Below are 18,761 nucleotides of genomic sequence, written 5' to 3'. Positions count from 1 at the left end.
AAGCGTGAGCCAGCATGCCCGACCTCGGCTAATTAATTTTTTTTTTTTTTTTTTTTTTTTTGGTAGAGATGGGCTCTTACTATGTTGCTAAGCCTGGTCTTGAACTCCTGACTTCAAGCAATCCTCTTGCCTCAGCCTCCCACAGTGCTGGGATTACAGGCATAAACTGCCGCACCCAGCCTCATAAAAACTTTTATTTAATTATAAAAGTTGAAAATCAATGTTGTAAAAGTCATATGAGCACATTATGGAAAGTCTGTAAAATAGACAGTTTAATTACTTTTAAAATTCCACTGACAAATTCTGTTAGACAATATTTCAATATGAAGTATGTGACATGTCTAGCTTACTTTTAAGTACATGACAAATTTCATACAAAATTTTGAAAAGAAGGCTTTAATAACATATGGGACAAATGCTACCCCCAGCAACCCACACCAACCCTGACAGCCCCAAGTCATAGTAATAACTGGTGCTCCTGCAGTAATGAGGCAATGCCCAATTATGCAACGTAATGCTTCCCCCTGCGAAGTGCCTTTTGAATGTATATTCTGAAAACAGTGCAAGAAGTGCTAGTTTTTCCCTGACTTCTATGCTATTGTTTCATATGAAAATTATATTCTTAACATGTAACAAACTGCATCCTGTTTCGTAAGATAATATGTAAACAACCAAACTTTTATACAATTAAACGCTGTAAATAAGGCCAATGCTTATGACTGCAGTAGTTCCAGGCTGTCCATCAACATTAGTGCTGAAATAATTACTATCTATCTGGAAATAGATTTGAGGAAGTAAAGAAATGTAACATTTCTGAAGTTCAAGATGCATAGTGGCTGTGATATACTAGATGATTTTGGTTGGTTTGGAAACCTGGCATTAGGAAATACTGAATTGTAGAGTGAAAAAGTTATTCAGTGTAGGTTGTTTCCATCCTTCTGTTCCCATTAATACGAAAGTCTCTTGGGTGCTAGAATGTCATTAACACCTGTGGCAGGTTAAAGATGGCTGTGCATGGGGCTGGGGAGGAACAGAGACTTGTCTGTTTTCTTCCCTGCTGCATTCTCAATGCCTAGGGCTGCATGTGGCAGAAAAGGATATTCAATAAGTATTTGTTGAATGAATGAATGAACAACGAGCAACCTTAGCTAACCCTCAGAGCCTTTAAACTTCTATTAAGATGCACCAATGGGAAAAACTAAGAACAATCTTGTAGCTGATAACGGAGTAAACTATTTAAATGCTAGAAATTTAAATTTTAGTTTTAATAACTAAAAACTGATAAAAATTTATCTTTAAAGGTAGGTTTTCAAAAACATACAATTAAATAATTCCAGTAAATAGTGAATTTCCTACAATTCATTGCTTCCCTTCTCATTCCACCCCCACATTATTTTTCCCTGAAACAAAAGGTATAGAAAATACTTTAAAATTATGTATAGGTCAGCCAGGCACGGTGACTCACACCTGCAATCCCAGCACTTTGGGAGGCGGAGGCAGACGAATCACTTGAGGTCAGGAGTTCAAGACCAGCCTGGGCAACATGGCGAAACCCTGTCTCTACTAAAAATACAAAAATTAGCCAGGCACGGTGGAGAATGCCTGTTATCCAAGCTACTTGGGAGGCTGAGGCAGGAGAATCGCTTGAAGTCGGGAGGCGGAGGTTGCAGTGAGCCGAGATCGCACCACTGCGCTCCAGCCTGGGTGACAAGATGAGACTCCGTCTCAAAAGAAAAAAATTATATATAAGTCAGGCACAGTGGCTCACTCCTGTAATCCCAACACTTTGGGAGGCCAAGGCAGGAGGATTGCTTGAGTCCAGCAGCTTGAGACCAACCCAGGCTCATTTGAAAGAGGGAGACCTCATCTCCACCAGAAATAAAAAAAAATTAGCCAGGAGTGATGGCACATGCTTGTGGTCCCAGCTACTCAGGAGGTTGAGGTGACAGGATCGCTTGAGCCTGGGAGATCCAGGTAACAGTGAGCCCTAATTACACCACTGCACTCCAGCCTGGGCGACAGAGTGAGACCCTGTCTTGAAATAAAATAAAATAATGTATATTCTACATTGTTTCCCAATGGATCTAATATGGTTAGAATAAAATTAAGTTACCAATTCTCACAAGGAAAAAGGCTTTAAGCGGAATAGAACTTAGGCTTAAGTAAGATCGCAGCTGCACTCCACATTCAACCTCCTACCTATGATAGTTCAAGTGTGGGATGACACCTAACCTGGGGCACTGTTAAGGGTGAAAGGGAGTGCCATTAAAATTCTGTGTTTGATAATATGTATAAACCTGGATTGCTTTACACACATCTGAGAGTATGGTCATGCTACTAAAGAGCTCTCAAAGTTGACAAGGCTTTTACAAGAACTCACTAGGCCTTGACTCATATGTAACAACTACTATTTCTACAGTAAATACTTCTGTATTTCTGTTAGCAATTTGTACTTTATGAAGCACTTTCACATATTATCACTTTATTCTTCCCAATAACACTATGAGTTAGCCAAGCATTTATTTATTCAATGAAGAGTTACTATGCCTCTTCTTCAAATGAAAAAACTCAGAGAAATAGATATGACTAATGAAGATAGCAAGGACATGTGTCAGAGCGAGGGCATAAAACCCGATCTCTAATTCAGTCCTGTGCCCATCCATGCACCATGGCAGCTACAGTCATTACAATTGCACGGTGTAGCATCAGAGAAGGGCTGGAAGATTCGAAGTCATGCACGCCTCTATGAGGGCAATTTACTTATAAACAATAAGACAGAATAAAGTTTCAGTGGCTCTTTTAAAGACTTCTGTTGGGGGACAGCAAAGGGATAGGAATTCAGAGGGATTTTTAATGAATTTGGATATCTGCTTTTCTCAGGTCCATGAAAACACGCAGTTTTCTAAGGAAGTCAAACTATTAATCATTTGGAGGCAGCTGGAGTTCTGAAGAACCACCTCCCACTTCTTCAGGAATTAGTAGATGTGGACAGATCTGTGACTTTACAAACTGTCTGATTTGGTCTGGGTTCAAGTATTCACATTTGAGAGCAATGGTCCTTCCAGGATAACGCAGAACATAGTGTGCTCATGGTTCTAAAACACCACGAGGCACTTCCGTAATGTGCTTTTTTGTTTGTTTGTTTTTTGAGACAGAGTCTCGCTCTGTTGCCCAGGCTAGAGTACAGTGGCGGATCTCGGCTCACTGCAACCTCTGCCTCCTGGCTTTAAGTGATTCTCCTGCCTCGGCTTCCTGAGTGGCTGGGGTTATGGGTGTGTACTACCATGCCCGGCTGATTTTTGTATTTTTATTAGAGACGGGGTTTCACCATGTTGGCCAGGCTGGTCTCGAACTCCTGGCCTCAGGTGATCTACCTGCTTTGGCCTCCCAAATTGCTGGGATTACAGGCGTGAGCCACTGGCGCCTGGCCAGCCATAATGTGCTTTAAATACAAAAGTCACAACTTGAATGTGGAGAAATATCTTCTAAATCATAGAGATGTTCTGGAGCCTTCTAACGAGTTTAAGTATCAGAATGTAAAAGAGGAAAGGACATTTAGCCAAAACTTACTGGGTTAAAAGGGATTCTCCGAAATCATTCAGTCAGGATGCCCATACCTGGTTAGGACAATACTCAAAATATCCCAAAATACATAATGAACTTTTTTTCCCCCAAGTTCTAGAAAATGAAAATCAACAAAATGCTTTAGACAGACATTCCCATGACCTGTATTCCACAAAAATTAAAAGGTATTACTCAAGGCCAGCCCTCCAACACATAACTCATATTATCCTTTGGAGAGACTCAGGAAAATAATGACATGGTGGCTTCTAAATCAAGAGCCTTTTATAGAGCTTGGCTTATCTGTATATACAAGAAAACAGACACAGGGATGCTCAAAAAGACACAATCAGAAGTGAAATGTCTCCCTATTTAACTTGACTTTAGCAATATAAATCAAATGACTGTATATAAGGAGATGGCCAATTAGGGTGGAAGAGGTTTTTCTGGCTTCTGATCTCTATACACTGTGTGCAATCTCTCATCACACTGGTGGTTCTGTGTTAGAATGACTTATTCATGTATTGGTTTATCTATCATACTGTCAACTGGAGGGTAGAGATTATGTCTTTTAGTAATATATTCCTAGTACCTTCATGATGCTAACACTAGATGAATAAATGAGTTATCAGGATATAAAAGTATAAACTGCACAGTAAAAAAAAAAAAAAAAAAAAAGTAGAAATTAGAAGCAGTGGTGGATGGGGAGAACCAGAGAAATATAGCACCAACAATTAAGCTATGTTAAATTCTCATTGTATAACAAATGTGATTTTCTTTTATTTTTTTAAAACACATTTATTCATCTTTTTAACCCTCGTGGCTCAGCACAGGGCCTGACACACAGTAGGCACTCAACAAATATTTGACTTCCAAAGCATGACCATTCATGCATCCATAATCCTCTTTTTACAGTATAAAGAAGGCTGATATTCAGGCCCCAATGTGTATCTAAAGTAATATATATTTCCCAATAAGCTCTACTATTTAAAGGTGAGAAACAGTTCTAGTGTTCAATTTCAAAATCAAGAAGACATTCAGGTGAGTGTATCACATGTTATTAAAAGACAAATACCAAAGCATATTTGCCTGTGCACCACTGCCTCTTCCCTTTCCTTCATTTTCTCTGTCCATGTGAAAGCAAAGGCTTTATTATAGTTTTCACCAACTGTAAGAGCCCTGGACAATTTTTGATAATGTAAGCGCTTTTTACTTCAGTTTTTGTCACATATTAAAGCTGTATGTCAAGACTGAAGATTATCCACTATCTTCTCTTCTATCTCTATGTATTTTTCTATTTCTTCCTCTGATAGCTATAACTTGGTTTCTGAGTGTCTGGCTACAATAACCACAAAGGACTGTCATGACTCAAGGATATTAGCCACCACCACTTGATGCTGATAAACTTCCAAAGCCTTCTGAGCTCGATTAATTACAATGGAGGAGTCAGTCTCCAACTTAAAGGAAATTATAAATGCTTTGGGAGCACAATCTTCAATCAAAGGGGAAAGTATTTTTGGCACCATCTTCACTGTTCTCTGCAGTGGGCCCCCAGATGACTGGATGTTGTGCTCAGGCATTTCAGAGACAGGAACATAGAAATCTGACACGACTACACCAGGTAAAACATTGCAGAAGGGCCAGTCACACCTCCAGTGGGACCTTGGTGCCACCTGACGTGACCAACACCACCCGCTGGCCCTGTGCACCCAGCCCAGTCACGAAGCGGGCCATAACCTCAGCACAGCACCGGAGGCCAGGGAAACTCAGCTACGAGGTCTGTTTCCACCATCGGCCCAACAAATGTGCTTTTCATGCTAAAGAACTTCTACCTGCATGGAGACACACTTGAATACGAAAATAAAGGTCCACTAGAATACGCTCCATGGGGACAGGGTTCATGTTGTTTGCTCATGCAGTACATCTCTCATGCTTCTTTGGCATAGAAGAACTCAGTAAACATTAGATGGTAGCTGGAAGGTGGGTGCCTAGATGGATGGATAAATGACTCAATGAAAAGGCAGGCTGACTAAGGAAATCTCTGTTTGGTAATTAAAACTCCTCTGAGGCTGCACATCATTTTCCACTAATGGCAGCTTAAGCAATATTTTCAATAATACTTGTTATTGTCTTTCCTCTAAATGACAAAGCAGATTTGTCTGTTGTGTTCAAGACCTTTTCCACATGAAAAAAAAATTTACAAAACTAAACACAGTAGAATATTCTCTATAAGGTTAGACTCAGTTATTTCCATCTTTATTCTCACTGATTCACTGTGCTTGAGTGACTTCAGTACTGGATGCAGCATGAAATAGGTTTCCAAGAACCTCCTGGGGTATTTGGTTTGCTTTCCTTTCCTTTGATTGTCTCTTATTATCATACCATACATTCATTCCTTCCACAGGTCACGCAATGGTTACTGGATATCTGGAAGAAACCACACTGTCGGTTCAATTGTTTGTATTATATTTATAGACTGTTAGATTATTTGTATCACTGAATGAAAGAGACTATGAATCAGAGGCTATTACATGAAATTACTGTGTAGGCATACAATCACTGCAAGGAATAGCAAACAAAACCATAATTCTATACAAGCTTTGCTATGTGTAAAGATTTCTTGAAATAGTTTTTGAAAAAGTCACAAAAGAGATAATGCGATAATGCCTGTTGGACACACAGGTATAAAAAATTGTGTCCTATCATTTGAAACAGAATAGTAAAATTATTACCCCTTTAAACTGCTTGACATTAAATGAGTGCATCCACATACATCATCTCATTGATTGTCAAAATGACTCTGAGAAGTAAGCAAGACGTGTGTTTGAATCTACATTTTAAAGAGAGAAAACCAAGGCTTGGCTTTGAGAGGTTCTCTGACTTAATATCATATAAGCCAGTAGGAGTGTGTGTTTGGTGGCAGGACTGAAACTAAACTCTCCTAAATTCTAGTTTTCTGAAAACTAGAATTTAAACAAATTAAACCTTTATAATCGTCAGCATGCCTTTAGGGCATAAAAGATAATCTTTATTTTCCCACAATTAATGCAATGCATCATACCTGGTTTATTTCCTGAGTGGTTGTTATTTTGTCCTGAAATTGCAGAGGCAGGGCGGTTGGAGGCATTTTTCTTATCTTGCACTTTATAGCTGTCGGGTGCTACAGAAATGAGACAAAAGAGAAAAGATACATTTAGTTTCTTAAAATTTCTTCAGAAACATTTACGTATTCGACATTTACTGTTAACCTATGTACCAGGTTCTTAGGCTAGATTAAGGAAATGAAAAGATGAAGTAGTTACAACCCGTGCCCTCAAGGAGTAGGAAGGACATATAAAAAATCAACAACCTCGGCTTGAGTGACCAATCTTATAGAAGTGGCATGTGCAAGGGGCCATGAAGGGCCTTTCCCACAGCTGTACCAGTTTACGCATAAAGCAACCATGTGGAAGGACGACCGCAGTCTAAAGTCTTGGATCTGAGTTCTTACAAAGCACTATTGGCTTAGAATATATTTCAAATGTATTAATTTCTTTCTGCTTTGGTATATTCAACATCATTTAATCTTTCTTTGGGGTTACTGAGTCTCTGCAGTAGCCCCAGGTCCTGACAACAAACATCAACCCTAACTGAATATTATGTAACAGCAGACCATGGAGATTGAAAAGACTTCAACATATGTTCATTACAAGTCACTTTTCTGAATAAGCCTGATAAATGCTTTTGGGGGTGGGGTGCTCGATGGAGGCTGTAGTTTGCTTTATTATGCTGAAATTCAAATTTAAAAAAAATTCAATTGAACAGGCGTTCTGGTTACTTGAACTCTAATTTATCTATATCTAACTTTTATTGGATCCACTCTAGGTGAACATCAGAGGTCTATCTGCCCACTTCATTATCGTCTGGATGTCGGGAATTCATTTCCACCTCAGAAGACTTTCTGAGTCATACTGACCACGAGACAAATGTAAAATCCATCTTAAAATTTTTCTATGCTCATATGAAATTGATAGGTTAATTTTATTTTATGTTATTTTATTTTCCAGTAAGCCTTTTGGATTAGTAACAATAGGTTAAATTTTGAAAACTAAAAATAATTTCTAAAAATTGTCAGGTTGTTTGGTCTAAGATTATATATTGCTAATTCCTGTTAGGTTGGATGTATTTCTAAAGTTTTCAGGCCATCTCTCTGCTTTCATATCAGTCTTTTTCTTCTGCTATGGTTTAAGAGTCTGTATTTCTTCAAAAACTTCTTTGGTGAACACTGTAACAGCAAAAGACACAGACAGACCTGGGTTCAAATATGAGACTTGGTACGTAACCAGTTGAGTGGCTGGGAAGTTATTTGGCCTCTCTAAGTAGGTCACATGGGGTAATAATACTGCCTAACTCACAGAACTGTTGAAAGGATTATCTGAGAAGATATGTGTTAAAAATCTACCAAAAGCCTTGGCACATAGGAGGTGTTTAACAAGTATTCAAGGCCCTTTCTCCCAGCTTCTATGTTTTTCTGTGGAGTCCTGGGCATCCCATTCTCATAGCACCCATGCAGGTTTGAGTGTGTTTTGGAGTCAGCAAACCTGGTTCTGCCATTTACCAGATGAATCCTCAGCATGTTGCTTAACATCTCTAAGTCTTAATTTCCCCATCTGTAAAGGGGAAAAACATCTACTTTCAGAGCTGTAAAAATTAAATGAGATAATGTACAGAAAGGTAGATCATTGCCTGGCCCACAGCAAGGCATGACAAATGGTAGAAAGTATTTTTAGCTCTCTTTAGGAAACTGGGCTTCTAGTTCCTCAGGGATTTGAGAGAAAGCAAACCCATGTGAACTTGGTGACGGGGTCCTGGGGGCAAGTGACTAATGTGGCAGAAAAGTCTGGGTCAGCAGCTGGCTCCAGAAGTTTTCAGCTCAGCCACAGTCATACCTCCTGGGGCTCTTAGGTAGGGTGAACTTATTGATATAATTTTTAGAATATGGCCTGGTTTGGGAAGAGGTAATTAGTCTTTTTGGTTCAGGGTTTGGGGGAGATGACAGTTTTCTAAGATTTGATGCCTTTCATTATATTAAGTAAATCTGAGCCTTAAAAAAAACCCCTCAATAACATTGGGAAAATAAAACAGGGAGTTTTTTGTTTTTTAAACAAAGTGCAGGGGATTTCACTACTTAAGAACACAATGACAAGAGGAATTTATTCATCTTCTGATTTCCAAAATTTAAAAACCTGAAAATCCTCATTAACGAGAAGATAGGATTGTATATACCCTTATAAAGGTTCTCATGAAAAAAAATTAAAATGATTCAGGTGACTTTCTAGTATTATTCATTTGAATCTCTCTTCTTTCATTTTAAAAAAAAAAAAGAAAATTAAGCCATATACTATGATGCTCAGTAAGTCTTTGCTAGCCTTATGTAATCTTTATTGACCATCCTGCTAGCTTGAAAGCTGTATCCCATTAGTGTCACATGTGAGTGTTGAGGTAAAGACAAGAGGAAGGATACAGACAAGCACCCTGGTGGTCTGGGACTCTCTTTCCGACATACTCCGCAACAAAATATAGAGGCATCAGACATTTGGAGCCTTCATCTGGTGAAAATTCTGTAGCTCCAGTAAGTGCTGCAATGTGTACTGTGCAATCCACATCCTCTACCACTCACTGATTCATTCCAACATCTTCCCATAAAGGCCTTGGTGTTCTCACGGCTTTGTTTCTACTTCTGGCTGTATGGTCCAATACAGTCTTCTCTCAACTGCTGAAAATAATTGGTCTAACAAATGACCTGTCAATTTAGTCAAAACACTTGCTCTGAGACACTTCTGACTATAACCTTTGCATCATCCTATTTAAATCTCACTGAATAATATGGGGACTTGACATCCACAAGGATAACGTATTTCAGTCACTCTTTTTAATAAAATCTGCAATGTGGGCTGTGATACAGCAAAAGCTTAAACTCAGTTTCCAGCTCTGTATAGACCCTTATCCACGGGGGACTACTAGGTTCCCAAGACCCCCCATGGATGCCTGAATTTGTGGGTAGTACTGAACCCTATATACGCTATGTTTTTTGGATCTACAGAGACAGCTCCTATGTGATTGACAGGTGGGCAGCAACTACAGTGTGCATCCACTGGACAAAGGAATGATTCACATCTCAGGCTGGACAGAGTGGGAGGGCATGAGATTTCATCACACTACTCAGAAGAGCATAAAATTTATGAATTTTTTTTTCTGAAATTTTCCATTTAATATTTTTGGACTACAACTGACCGTAACTGAAACCTCAAAAAACAAAATCATGGATAAGGAGGAACTACTGCATACATGCTTTTCTGCTACAGTCTTCAACTGGAGTTTGTGGGCATACAGCCCCTCTGCGGACATATACTTGTGAGGACACAGCTTTGGGGGAGTGACCTAGAACACAGAACTAGAGGTTGAACCACATGAAATAGCCTTTTATGTAGTGAAAAATGGTTAAAATTTAACAACTTTTAATGTTTTAATCTAATAGTTTAAATAAATCTGTATAGAAAAAAGTTACCATATCAGGCCTGAGATCGCTGTTCTTATTATTTTGTATTTATTTATATATATTTATTCTTTAAATTTATTTATTCGAATATACCTGCCAGGAGTATTGTAACACTTCAATCATAGGTATGAAGTGCTTTATCCAATGTGATTTATAAAATTTGCATTAGAACAAGAAGGAAATAAAGCAACAGCATCACTCCTAATGACTTTCCTGATTATTCCATGTAATAGAGAATTTCTCCTCGGTTTAAAATCCTCATAATTATAAGTGAAGTTGGGTAGCAGTGGTCAAAGCTCAAGGGAGTTAGCATCAGGCAAACCTGGATTTCATTGCCAGGTTTGTTTGTAACACTCTAATCATAGGTATGAAGTGTTTTATTCAATGTGATTTATAAAATTTGCATTAGAACAAGAAGGAAATAAAGCAACAGCATCATTCCTAATGACTTTCCTGATTATTCCACATAATAGAGAATTTCTCCTTAGGTTAAATTCCTCACAATTACAAGTGAAGTTAGGTAGCAATGATCAAAGCTCATGGGAGTTAGCATCAGACAAACCTGGATTTCATTTCCCACACTACCTCAGTTTTCTTCCTACTTGTATTTATTCAAACAGTACACTACTCTGGGACATCTTGAGCTCGATGCTGGAAGAAATATTATTAGGTGTGTAATTATCTCCTTCTACCACTTCTTTTTCCTTTTCTTGTCCTATGTTTCTAGGTTACACTGTATTCTGGAACTTTCAATTCCTCCAACACTATCTCCTTTTTTCAAAAATCATCTCCCATTATGTCCTGAAATACTATCTGCACATCAATCACTGTCGAGTATGCACTTATAAATATGTGCTCTCAACAAAGTTCTTGTCGTCAACGTCTAGGGAATATCTGCTCATGTATTTCTGCTATCACTTGAACGTCCTCACAAAAAAGCCAATCCCCTAATGTCAGTCTCTTTGTCACTATCAACAGAACCACCAGGCTCAGAAATGTTAAGTCATTTTAATTAATTAAGTAATTTTTTCAACATTTAAAAATACCCCCATAGACCAGACACTGTGCTACACAGTGAGAATACAAAGGTCATATGACATAGCATCTGCTTTCAAGATGCTTACCATCCTTTGGAGGAGAGACAGTGGGCACATACATGAAATTGCAACAATGGATCGATTCAATTTTCTAAAAAATCCATAAACCCACAGAGGTTTAATAACCAAACAAATGATATAGATAGTGTTACAAGAATTCGGAGTGGGAGAAGGAGCCACAAGGGACAGTAGTCCCTGGGCAAAGAGCTTGCAGACCAGAAAGCATCCAGATAAGTGAAGAGTAATGTGAAGAAATTCCCTTACCAGGGTGGAGCATGAGCAAAACTACCAAGGCAAAGGGACAGGAGAGATAATTGGTACTGTCTAGTCAGAACAGCAGGTTTAGGAAGGGAGGCAGTCGAAGATATGACAAGAGAAACAGGCTAAGGTCAATGTCTCTTTGAATTCTGAGTGTGTGGACTTTTTCGTGAAGGCAATGGAAAGTCACTGAAGTATATACCACATGGAACTTCCAGCTGTGAACTACTTTAGCTTCAGTGGATTCTGTGTAAATGAACAGTGAAGTCTAACAAGTCTGCTGGAAATGAATTTAAAAAGGATCTCATCTTAAAGAAAACAATAAAAGGAAATCAGACTAAAAACAGACATCCTAAGAACTCTGCCTTCTATATAGTTTAGTAACTAGTCAGGTTCTTCCACTTACCCATATCACATACCAAGAGATAACTATTTGACCATTACATGGTAAAAAGTGACATGAATGAATATGGTGAAACTTAGGGCTGTCCTTGAAGAAACAAGAAGTAGGGGAAGAGTAGAGTCAGTGTGGTCACCCTAGAAGAAGCCAAGGACAGCTCATGTAGCACCATATAGGGACCCTCCACCAGAAATGGAACTCCAGCCACAAACTCCTGGGAGGACGAGTGGCCGGCAGGCCAGATAAGGAAATGGGCCTGTTGGGAAATAGGTGGGGCATATTTTTGAAGGTCATTTTGCAGGGAGGTGAAGAAGATAAAATATGGGAAATTGATTGGTGCTATTAATCTTTTGTAGACCATCACTTAATGGGGAAGCAGCTGCTTCATGGGGCATGCCTACAGGTATTGTGTCATGGCAATTTAAGTAACTGTAAATGTCAAAAATAGTGCAGAGTCTCATTTGCTCTTCTATACACAATAAACCCATTTCATGGTATGGTGCAACATCTAACCACATTTAATCTGACATTTTGAAACAGAAATAACAACAATGAACCATTTATTCACTCTATTGCTCAATTCTTGTTGCCAAAACATATGCAACTAAATAGGACCATCTGATAATGATACATATTTGAGTTATACACAGCACTCTCCCTATTCTGCTGACAGAAACAATTCAATTAAGATATTTTTCTTGCATTTCACATATCTATACAGAACACAAAGTTAAGATTTGGTGGCTATGGTAGACTTCATTAGAGCATGGTAAGAGTGTGGAGGCTTTACAGTTTGGAGTAGCTCATTCAGCAATGACAGTGACTGAAAGTCACTTTCTGATTTCTCCATCTCTTCATAAGGGAAAAAACCTTAAGATGTATGACCATGATAGAAAATGATATTAAACCAAAAGGAAATACATTTGTTCAATAAAGAGAGTACAAACCCAACAGAAGACACTGACTTTATAAATACAGTCCAACAGGGTGTATAGTTATATGACACATGGGGACAGAATCTACCACAGGTATCTCTCCTTATTTCTGTAACTGACACTAAGACATGAAGAATGGAACAGAGACATGTAGGTCTTTGTTAATAATTTATATTGAACCACTTCCAAAGAGAAGTTGAGGCAGTTGGATTGAATTGTCAAGGTCTATACATGAGATGATAAAAAATACTGACATAGGCTGGGCGTGGTGGCTCACACCTATAATCCCAGCACTTTGGGAGGCTGAGGTGGGCAGATCACCTGAGGTCAGGAGTTCGAGACCAGCCTGGCCAATATGGTGAAACCTCGTCTCTACTAAATACACAACAATTAGCCAGACATGGTGGTGCATGCCTGTAATTAATCCCAGCTACTAGGGAGGCTGAGGCAGGAGAATCGCTTGAACCTGGGTAGTGGAGATTGCAGTGATCTGAGATTGCGCCACTGCACTACACCCTGGGTGACAGAGAGAAACTCCGTCTCAAAAAATAAAAAAAAAAAATAAACAAATAGTGACGCAATCAACTTTCTCTGAAATAAAAAAGATATTAATATCATATATAAAACAGCAAAAGAAAATTCTATCAAAATAGGTTACCAAAATATTCCTAAGGCATAGGACTGGGCCATTTTCCTCCAAGGAGCTGATGTCTAGTCATAGTCATCATATTCTGAGCTTAAACAGTCTCCAAATAAATGGAACATCAGCATTCAGTCATTGATATCTGGCCAGGTACAGATCTATGGTAATTTTCCACTTGACCAGAACAACCTGAGGACAGGGGCCATGCCCTTCAGCCTTACAATCTCCAGAATAACATGAGATATATTTTCTCTTCTGATGTGAAGTAGATGTGACCTTGATCTGACAACTCTTTTTGTCACCCTTTCTCTACAATCTTAGCAGTCATCAAAAAATAAGAAAATGTATTCTTTTTCTTTTTACTAATCATCTTATCATTAATACTTTTTAAATACTTTTTCTTTCTCGACTTTTGCCACAGTGTTCCAGAAGGCACACATCCATTCCTCTCTTGCATCCTTCATCAAGCATTTGTTCAGTGTCACATACGTGCTGGGCAGTGTGCTAAACACTTCACATCAGAAGAGAAAAAAAATCTCATGTTATTCTAGGATGACTTCAACATTATATTAGGCAAGACTCAAAATCAAATGGATGTTTTGACCCCACTTCATAGAAAGGAGCGACCAGTCTCACCTACAGTGAGAATCTCAGGAATTAGAGTGACACTCTACAAACACAACAGAATACAGGTCGAGCATCACTAATCCAAAAACCTGAAATCTGAAACCCTTCCATTTCCAAACATTTCAGATAAGGGACACTCAAGCTGTTATTGCTTATACCGCATGAAGGAAAGAAAGCATGTGAACATTACAGCCTCTACTGATAACATCAGACAAGCATCTCAACTTTGGGAAATTTGTAAACCCCAACCCTTTCCCAAAGCAATTAATAAATTTATTTTGATAATCTGTTTCTTATGTAGCCAAAGAATTATCCACCCTAGCTAAACACGAGGAAAAGGATATTTCAGAAAAGCACATGTTCATATATCTTGTGGGAACTGGGGGGAATCACCTACTAAGCTCTTTCATTTACCACTAAAAGCAGCTCCTCAATGCACATCACAAATGCTTTCTGAAACATTGTGCTGACAGGAATAAACATTACACACTTTAAATTCAACCAAAAAGGCTTGTATCTAAAAAATAAGTAAATAAATAAAACAAAAACCTTCCTTCAGCCAGATGGCAACACTAAAAATAGGATAGAAAATGATGTATTTTCCCCTTGCATTAATATAAATCAGATTAAAAGGCAAGTCTTTTCATCTCTGCTGGTGACTTACCACCAGTCACAATGCTAGCTACTCTACAAGCATTATCCCTGCCCCACAACATGAATAATGTTTACGACTAAGCAAAGCACAGGGCAAAGTACACAAAAGGAGGGCAAAGTCTAACCATATTAAAGTTTTCCAGTCACATGGAGAAATGGTAAATCAGAGATTGTAGCTACCCATCTATATTTTAACAGCTGGAAACGGAGTTTATCAAATTAGACCCAGTTCAATTAAAATCAATGTGTAATTAGAAGAAACTATTTAAATAATGTGGAAAAGAAAAATAATTAGAACTCAACTTTATTACACTTTGCTTAATTAAAATAACGAACTGAAAAGAGGGTTTTTACTTTAATAGGATAATGATTTACTTTAAGAAAAACTAAAATGGCGAATGCCAGTATTTTACAAAATGATTACTATTGGCCATAAAATAGAAAAGCTTTCATACTTACAAAGTACAGTTATCTAAGCAGAAAATGTACAATACTTAAAAATAGTTCTAAACAGGGGACTCAGTTTTAAATATCAGTTTTGTAAATAAATTTGCATGTAATTTTAATCCTATGCGTATTAGTCAACTGAGTTCAATCAGTGAAATAAATACACATATACACTGCTGTCAAATATCAAAAATTAATCATTTCTCCTCTGTAGAAAATATTAAAATATTTTAAATTTCTTATGTAAACTTTGTAAAATTTAATCGGAATGATATGGTAGGTTCTGAACGCTTATTCCAATTCATTTCATGTAACCACTGTTTAACTGAAAGCTTGTCTAAAATTATGGGCCAGCTCATTCTCCCCATGCTGTCCTGTGCTACAGTCATTTCTGTATCTGTGACTGTGTTCTTTTTTCCCGCACTAGAACACCAGCCTCACCATCTTTGCAACTATTTACATCTAATCTCTTTTTCTTTCTTAGAGCAGTTTTAGGCTTACAGCACAATTGAGCAGAAAGTACAGAGTTTCATAAGCTGTTGCAGCCCCGCCCCCATGCCTATCCCACCATCAACATCCCACACCAGAGTGGTCCATTGGTTACCATTGATGAGCTGACACCAACACGCCATCATCACCCAAGGTCCATAGTTTACATGAGGGGCCACTCTTGGCGATGCACTTTCTACTGGTTTTCATAAGTGTATAATAACGTGTATACACCATGTAGTAACATGTAGAATTCAATCCATTTCCAGTCCAATTCAATCCATCATAGTCCAACTCAAGTCCCTTTCCCGTGAATCTTTTAAGCTATTCCTACCACCATCACATTTCTTTCTCTGACTTATACTGCACTCCCATGCAATCTGTCCCACGGTATTTAGCATTTGATTTCATTCTATCTTGTATCATTTTCAGAATGTATGCTTCCAAAATTTCTAAAAACTGAGTCCCATGAGAGGCAAAACAAAAAATGTGCTCTACAGTAAAATAAAACAAAACCAAAACACAATGAGGAATACTTGATGTAACATTTCTCTCTTGGAAATGCATACTGCAAGTTTGCATAGGGAAGGGGCTATATCATTCCATTCCATGCTGGTTACCCAATAAATATCAACTCTTTGATGCTTTATTTATTTATTTTTTGAGACGGAGTCTTGCTATGTTACCCAGGCTGGAGTGCAGTGGTGTGATCTTGATTTACTGTAGCCTCTGCCTCCTGAGTTCAAGTGATTCTCCCACCTCAGCCTCCTGAGTAGCTGGGACTACAGGCACGTGCCACCATGCCTGACTACTTTTTGAATTTTTAGTAGAGACGGGGTTTCACCATGTTGGTCAGTCAGGCTGGTCTTGAACTCCTAATCCCAGGTGATCCTTGACCTCAGACTCCCAAAGTGATGGAATTACAGGCATGAGCCACTATGCCCCGCCTTGATGGTTCTTTTCTAACAGAACCCTGATTGGCCACTGGACACAGATCTGGCCAAAACATCGAAGACTGAAGTTGTTAGGTGTGGTTTGTGGGAAAGATCCTTAAGGCACAGCAGACTCTGGTGTGTGAACTGTTTGCTCTTCACCCCTCCTTTTCTTCCTGCTTTGAATGCCAATATGATGCTTAAGGCAGAGCATCTAACTGGAAACCACGAGGCTATCAGGAGGGAAAGGCCAAGGGAACAGAGACTCAGGCCCTGACATCTTTAAGTTGCTGGTCTAGTACCAGCAACTCTTCACTTCTATGTTCCCAATAGGTTAGAGAAAACAAAATCCCCCATTTGTTAAAATCATTAAGAAATTCTGTAATCATAAATTAAAAAAAAAAAAAATCCCCAAACTGATACAGAGATCCTTCTGGCTACAGAATAAAGTCCACGCATCTTAGCCTTCCAAATGTCTTATTTCTTATTCAGTAACTCTTTTATTTGGCCCATTATGAATCCTACGTAGTCTAATCCGTCCAAAAGTCAGAAAGCCAAGCAGTCCTGGTTCATTATATTAAAGCAGAGCAGCTTTAGATTTGAAAATAGTGGGAGGAGCAATATCAGGAGAAAAAAGGAGTGAAACATGCCACATCAAGTTTTAATAACATTTGTAATAGAAATCAGTTCCATAGGAATTCAAACACCTTAGAAGCCAGTGGAATCCTAAAAAGAATGTGAAGGGTTCCCCGATCAAACGCGCTAACCTCAAATAGCTCCTGATAATTCCTGAGCCACAATTCTTCTCAAATACTTAGTATTCTAAGGTCCTATATGAAGTGCAACTCACAGGTTGGTTACACAAGGGTTAAATTCCCTTCTCTATCAACTGTTCTACAAAGAAACCTTTAATACACAATAGGTATCAATGGCACATTTGCTTATAAAAAGTAAATTTATCTATTGATTTAGCCTAATTTTACTTTTATTTGTTAGCTTTGCTATACTACAGAAAGAACATGAAAATAACATCTAAAAGGCCCATAATTCTATGACCCAGATAGCCTATTTATTCTTTTTATCTTAGAAAGGAAGTGTTCTTTATTTATTTAACAGATAGGGTCTCACTATGTTGCTCAGCCTGGTCTCAAACTTCTGGCCTCAAGTAATCCTCCCACCTCAGCCTCCTCAGTGGCTAGGATTATAAGTGTGAACCACTGTGCCTGGCTTTAAGAAAGAAATGTCTATTACACAGTTAGGAAATTCAAAAAAGTACAAAAAGCTATAAAGTGAAAGGCAAAAGCCTTTTCCCTCTTCCTTTCTGAAAAAAAAAATTCTATGTATAAATATATATATTTGCTTTCCATTTATTCAGAACAATTTACTCTTCTGCCCCTTTCTTTTCTCATTTAGTAACCTATTTTAGCCTGCTTTTCAAGTTCTTCCTTTAATTGCAACTAATTTCATCATTTTCAATATGTGGCTATAGGAATTAGATATTCTAGATTCATATTCTCATAAGTGTTCTATTAAATCTTCACTGATGTGTGAGACCACAGTCCTGATTGAGTATTATTTACCTTCTTCTGTCAGCATCTACACCTGATCCCTTGCTCCCAGAGTTGGTAACTTAATCTCTTGCACCCTCTGCTTCTGCCAGTCTGAACTCAACTGGAAAAGGCAGCCACTTCCAAGGAAATAACCACAAGGAAAATTCCAAGGAGGCTTTGCTTTCCTGGTACATAGTGTAACAGTGAACAAAAGTAGGAATGAAACCTTCAAGAAGTCACACTATTTGGATTGAATCAGAGGCTTAAAAGCAAGGTTTGTTCCATATAGATACATTTACCATTTCTACCACTCTTAGTTTTGCAAGCCTAACCTGCATGGGTTCCAGGCTCTGGCTTCTGCCAACTCTGATGGAAGAGCATCGTGGGCTGCTGAAATTGAATTCCTTCTCTAGCACCTTCTCTGGATAGGCAATAAAGTAGTGGAGCGAAAGGGTGGAAGAACACTTCCTGGCCAACTCCATGCCCACTTCAAAGCCAGAATCAGGAAGCTGTTGTGCCAGAGCTGAAAGCTGAAGCTGCTCCTTCTCTGATACAAGAGGCAATGAAAAACTGGTGAAGGCAGCTGATGATGTCTGCAAGGACAGACGACACTGACTCCCACCTTGTGAA

General features: G+C 38.5%; 1 protein-coding gene and 1 pseudogene across 13 annotated transcripts in view; both read right to left on the bottom strand.

Moving 5' to 3' along the window:
- Positions 1–18,761, bottom strand: part of MAP7 (microtubule associated protein 7) — a 210,319-nt gene that overhangs the window by 74,244 nt on the left and 117,314 nt on the right. For all 12 annotated transcript variants that reach the window (XM_050787941.1, XM_050787942.1, XM_050787948.1 and 9 more), the window contains exon 2: positions 6,623–6,721. In XM_050787941.1, coding sequence (XP_050643898.1) covers positions 6,623–6,721 — 99 coding nt within the window. The remainder of the gene's footprint in view (positions 1–6,622; positions 6,722–18,761) is intronic.
- LOC126952860 (phosphopantothenate--cysteine ligase-like) lies at positions 1,756–6,611 on the bottom strand (annotated as a pseudogene). The gene has a single exon (XR_007725049.1). The product of XR_007725049.1 is annotated as a phosphopantothenate--cysteine ligase-like (transcript).

The sequence above is a fragment of the Macaca thibetana genome, chromosome 4 (assembly GCF_024542745.1).
Source record: "Macaca thibetana thibetana isolate TM-01 chromosome 4, ASM2454274v1, whole genome shotgun sequence".
Lineage (NCBI taxonomy): Eukaryota > Metazoa > Chordata > Mammalia > Primates > Cercopithecidae > Macaca > Macaca thibetana.
Note: the sequence above shows the minus strand (reverse complement) of the source record. Positions and strands in the feature narration are given on the sequence as shown.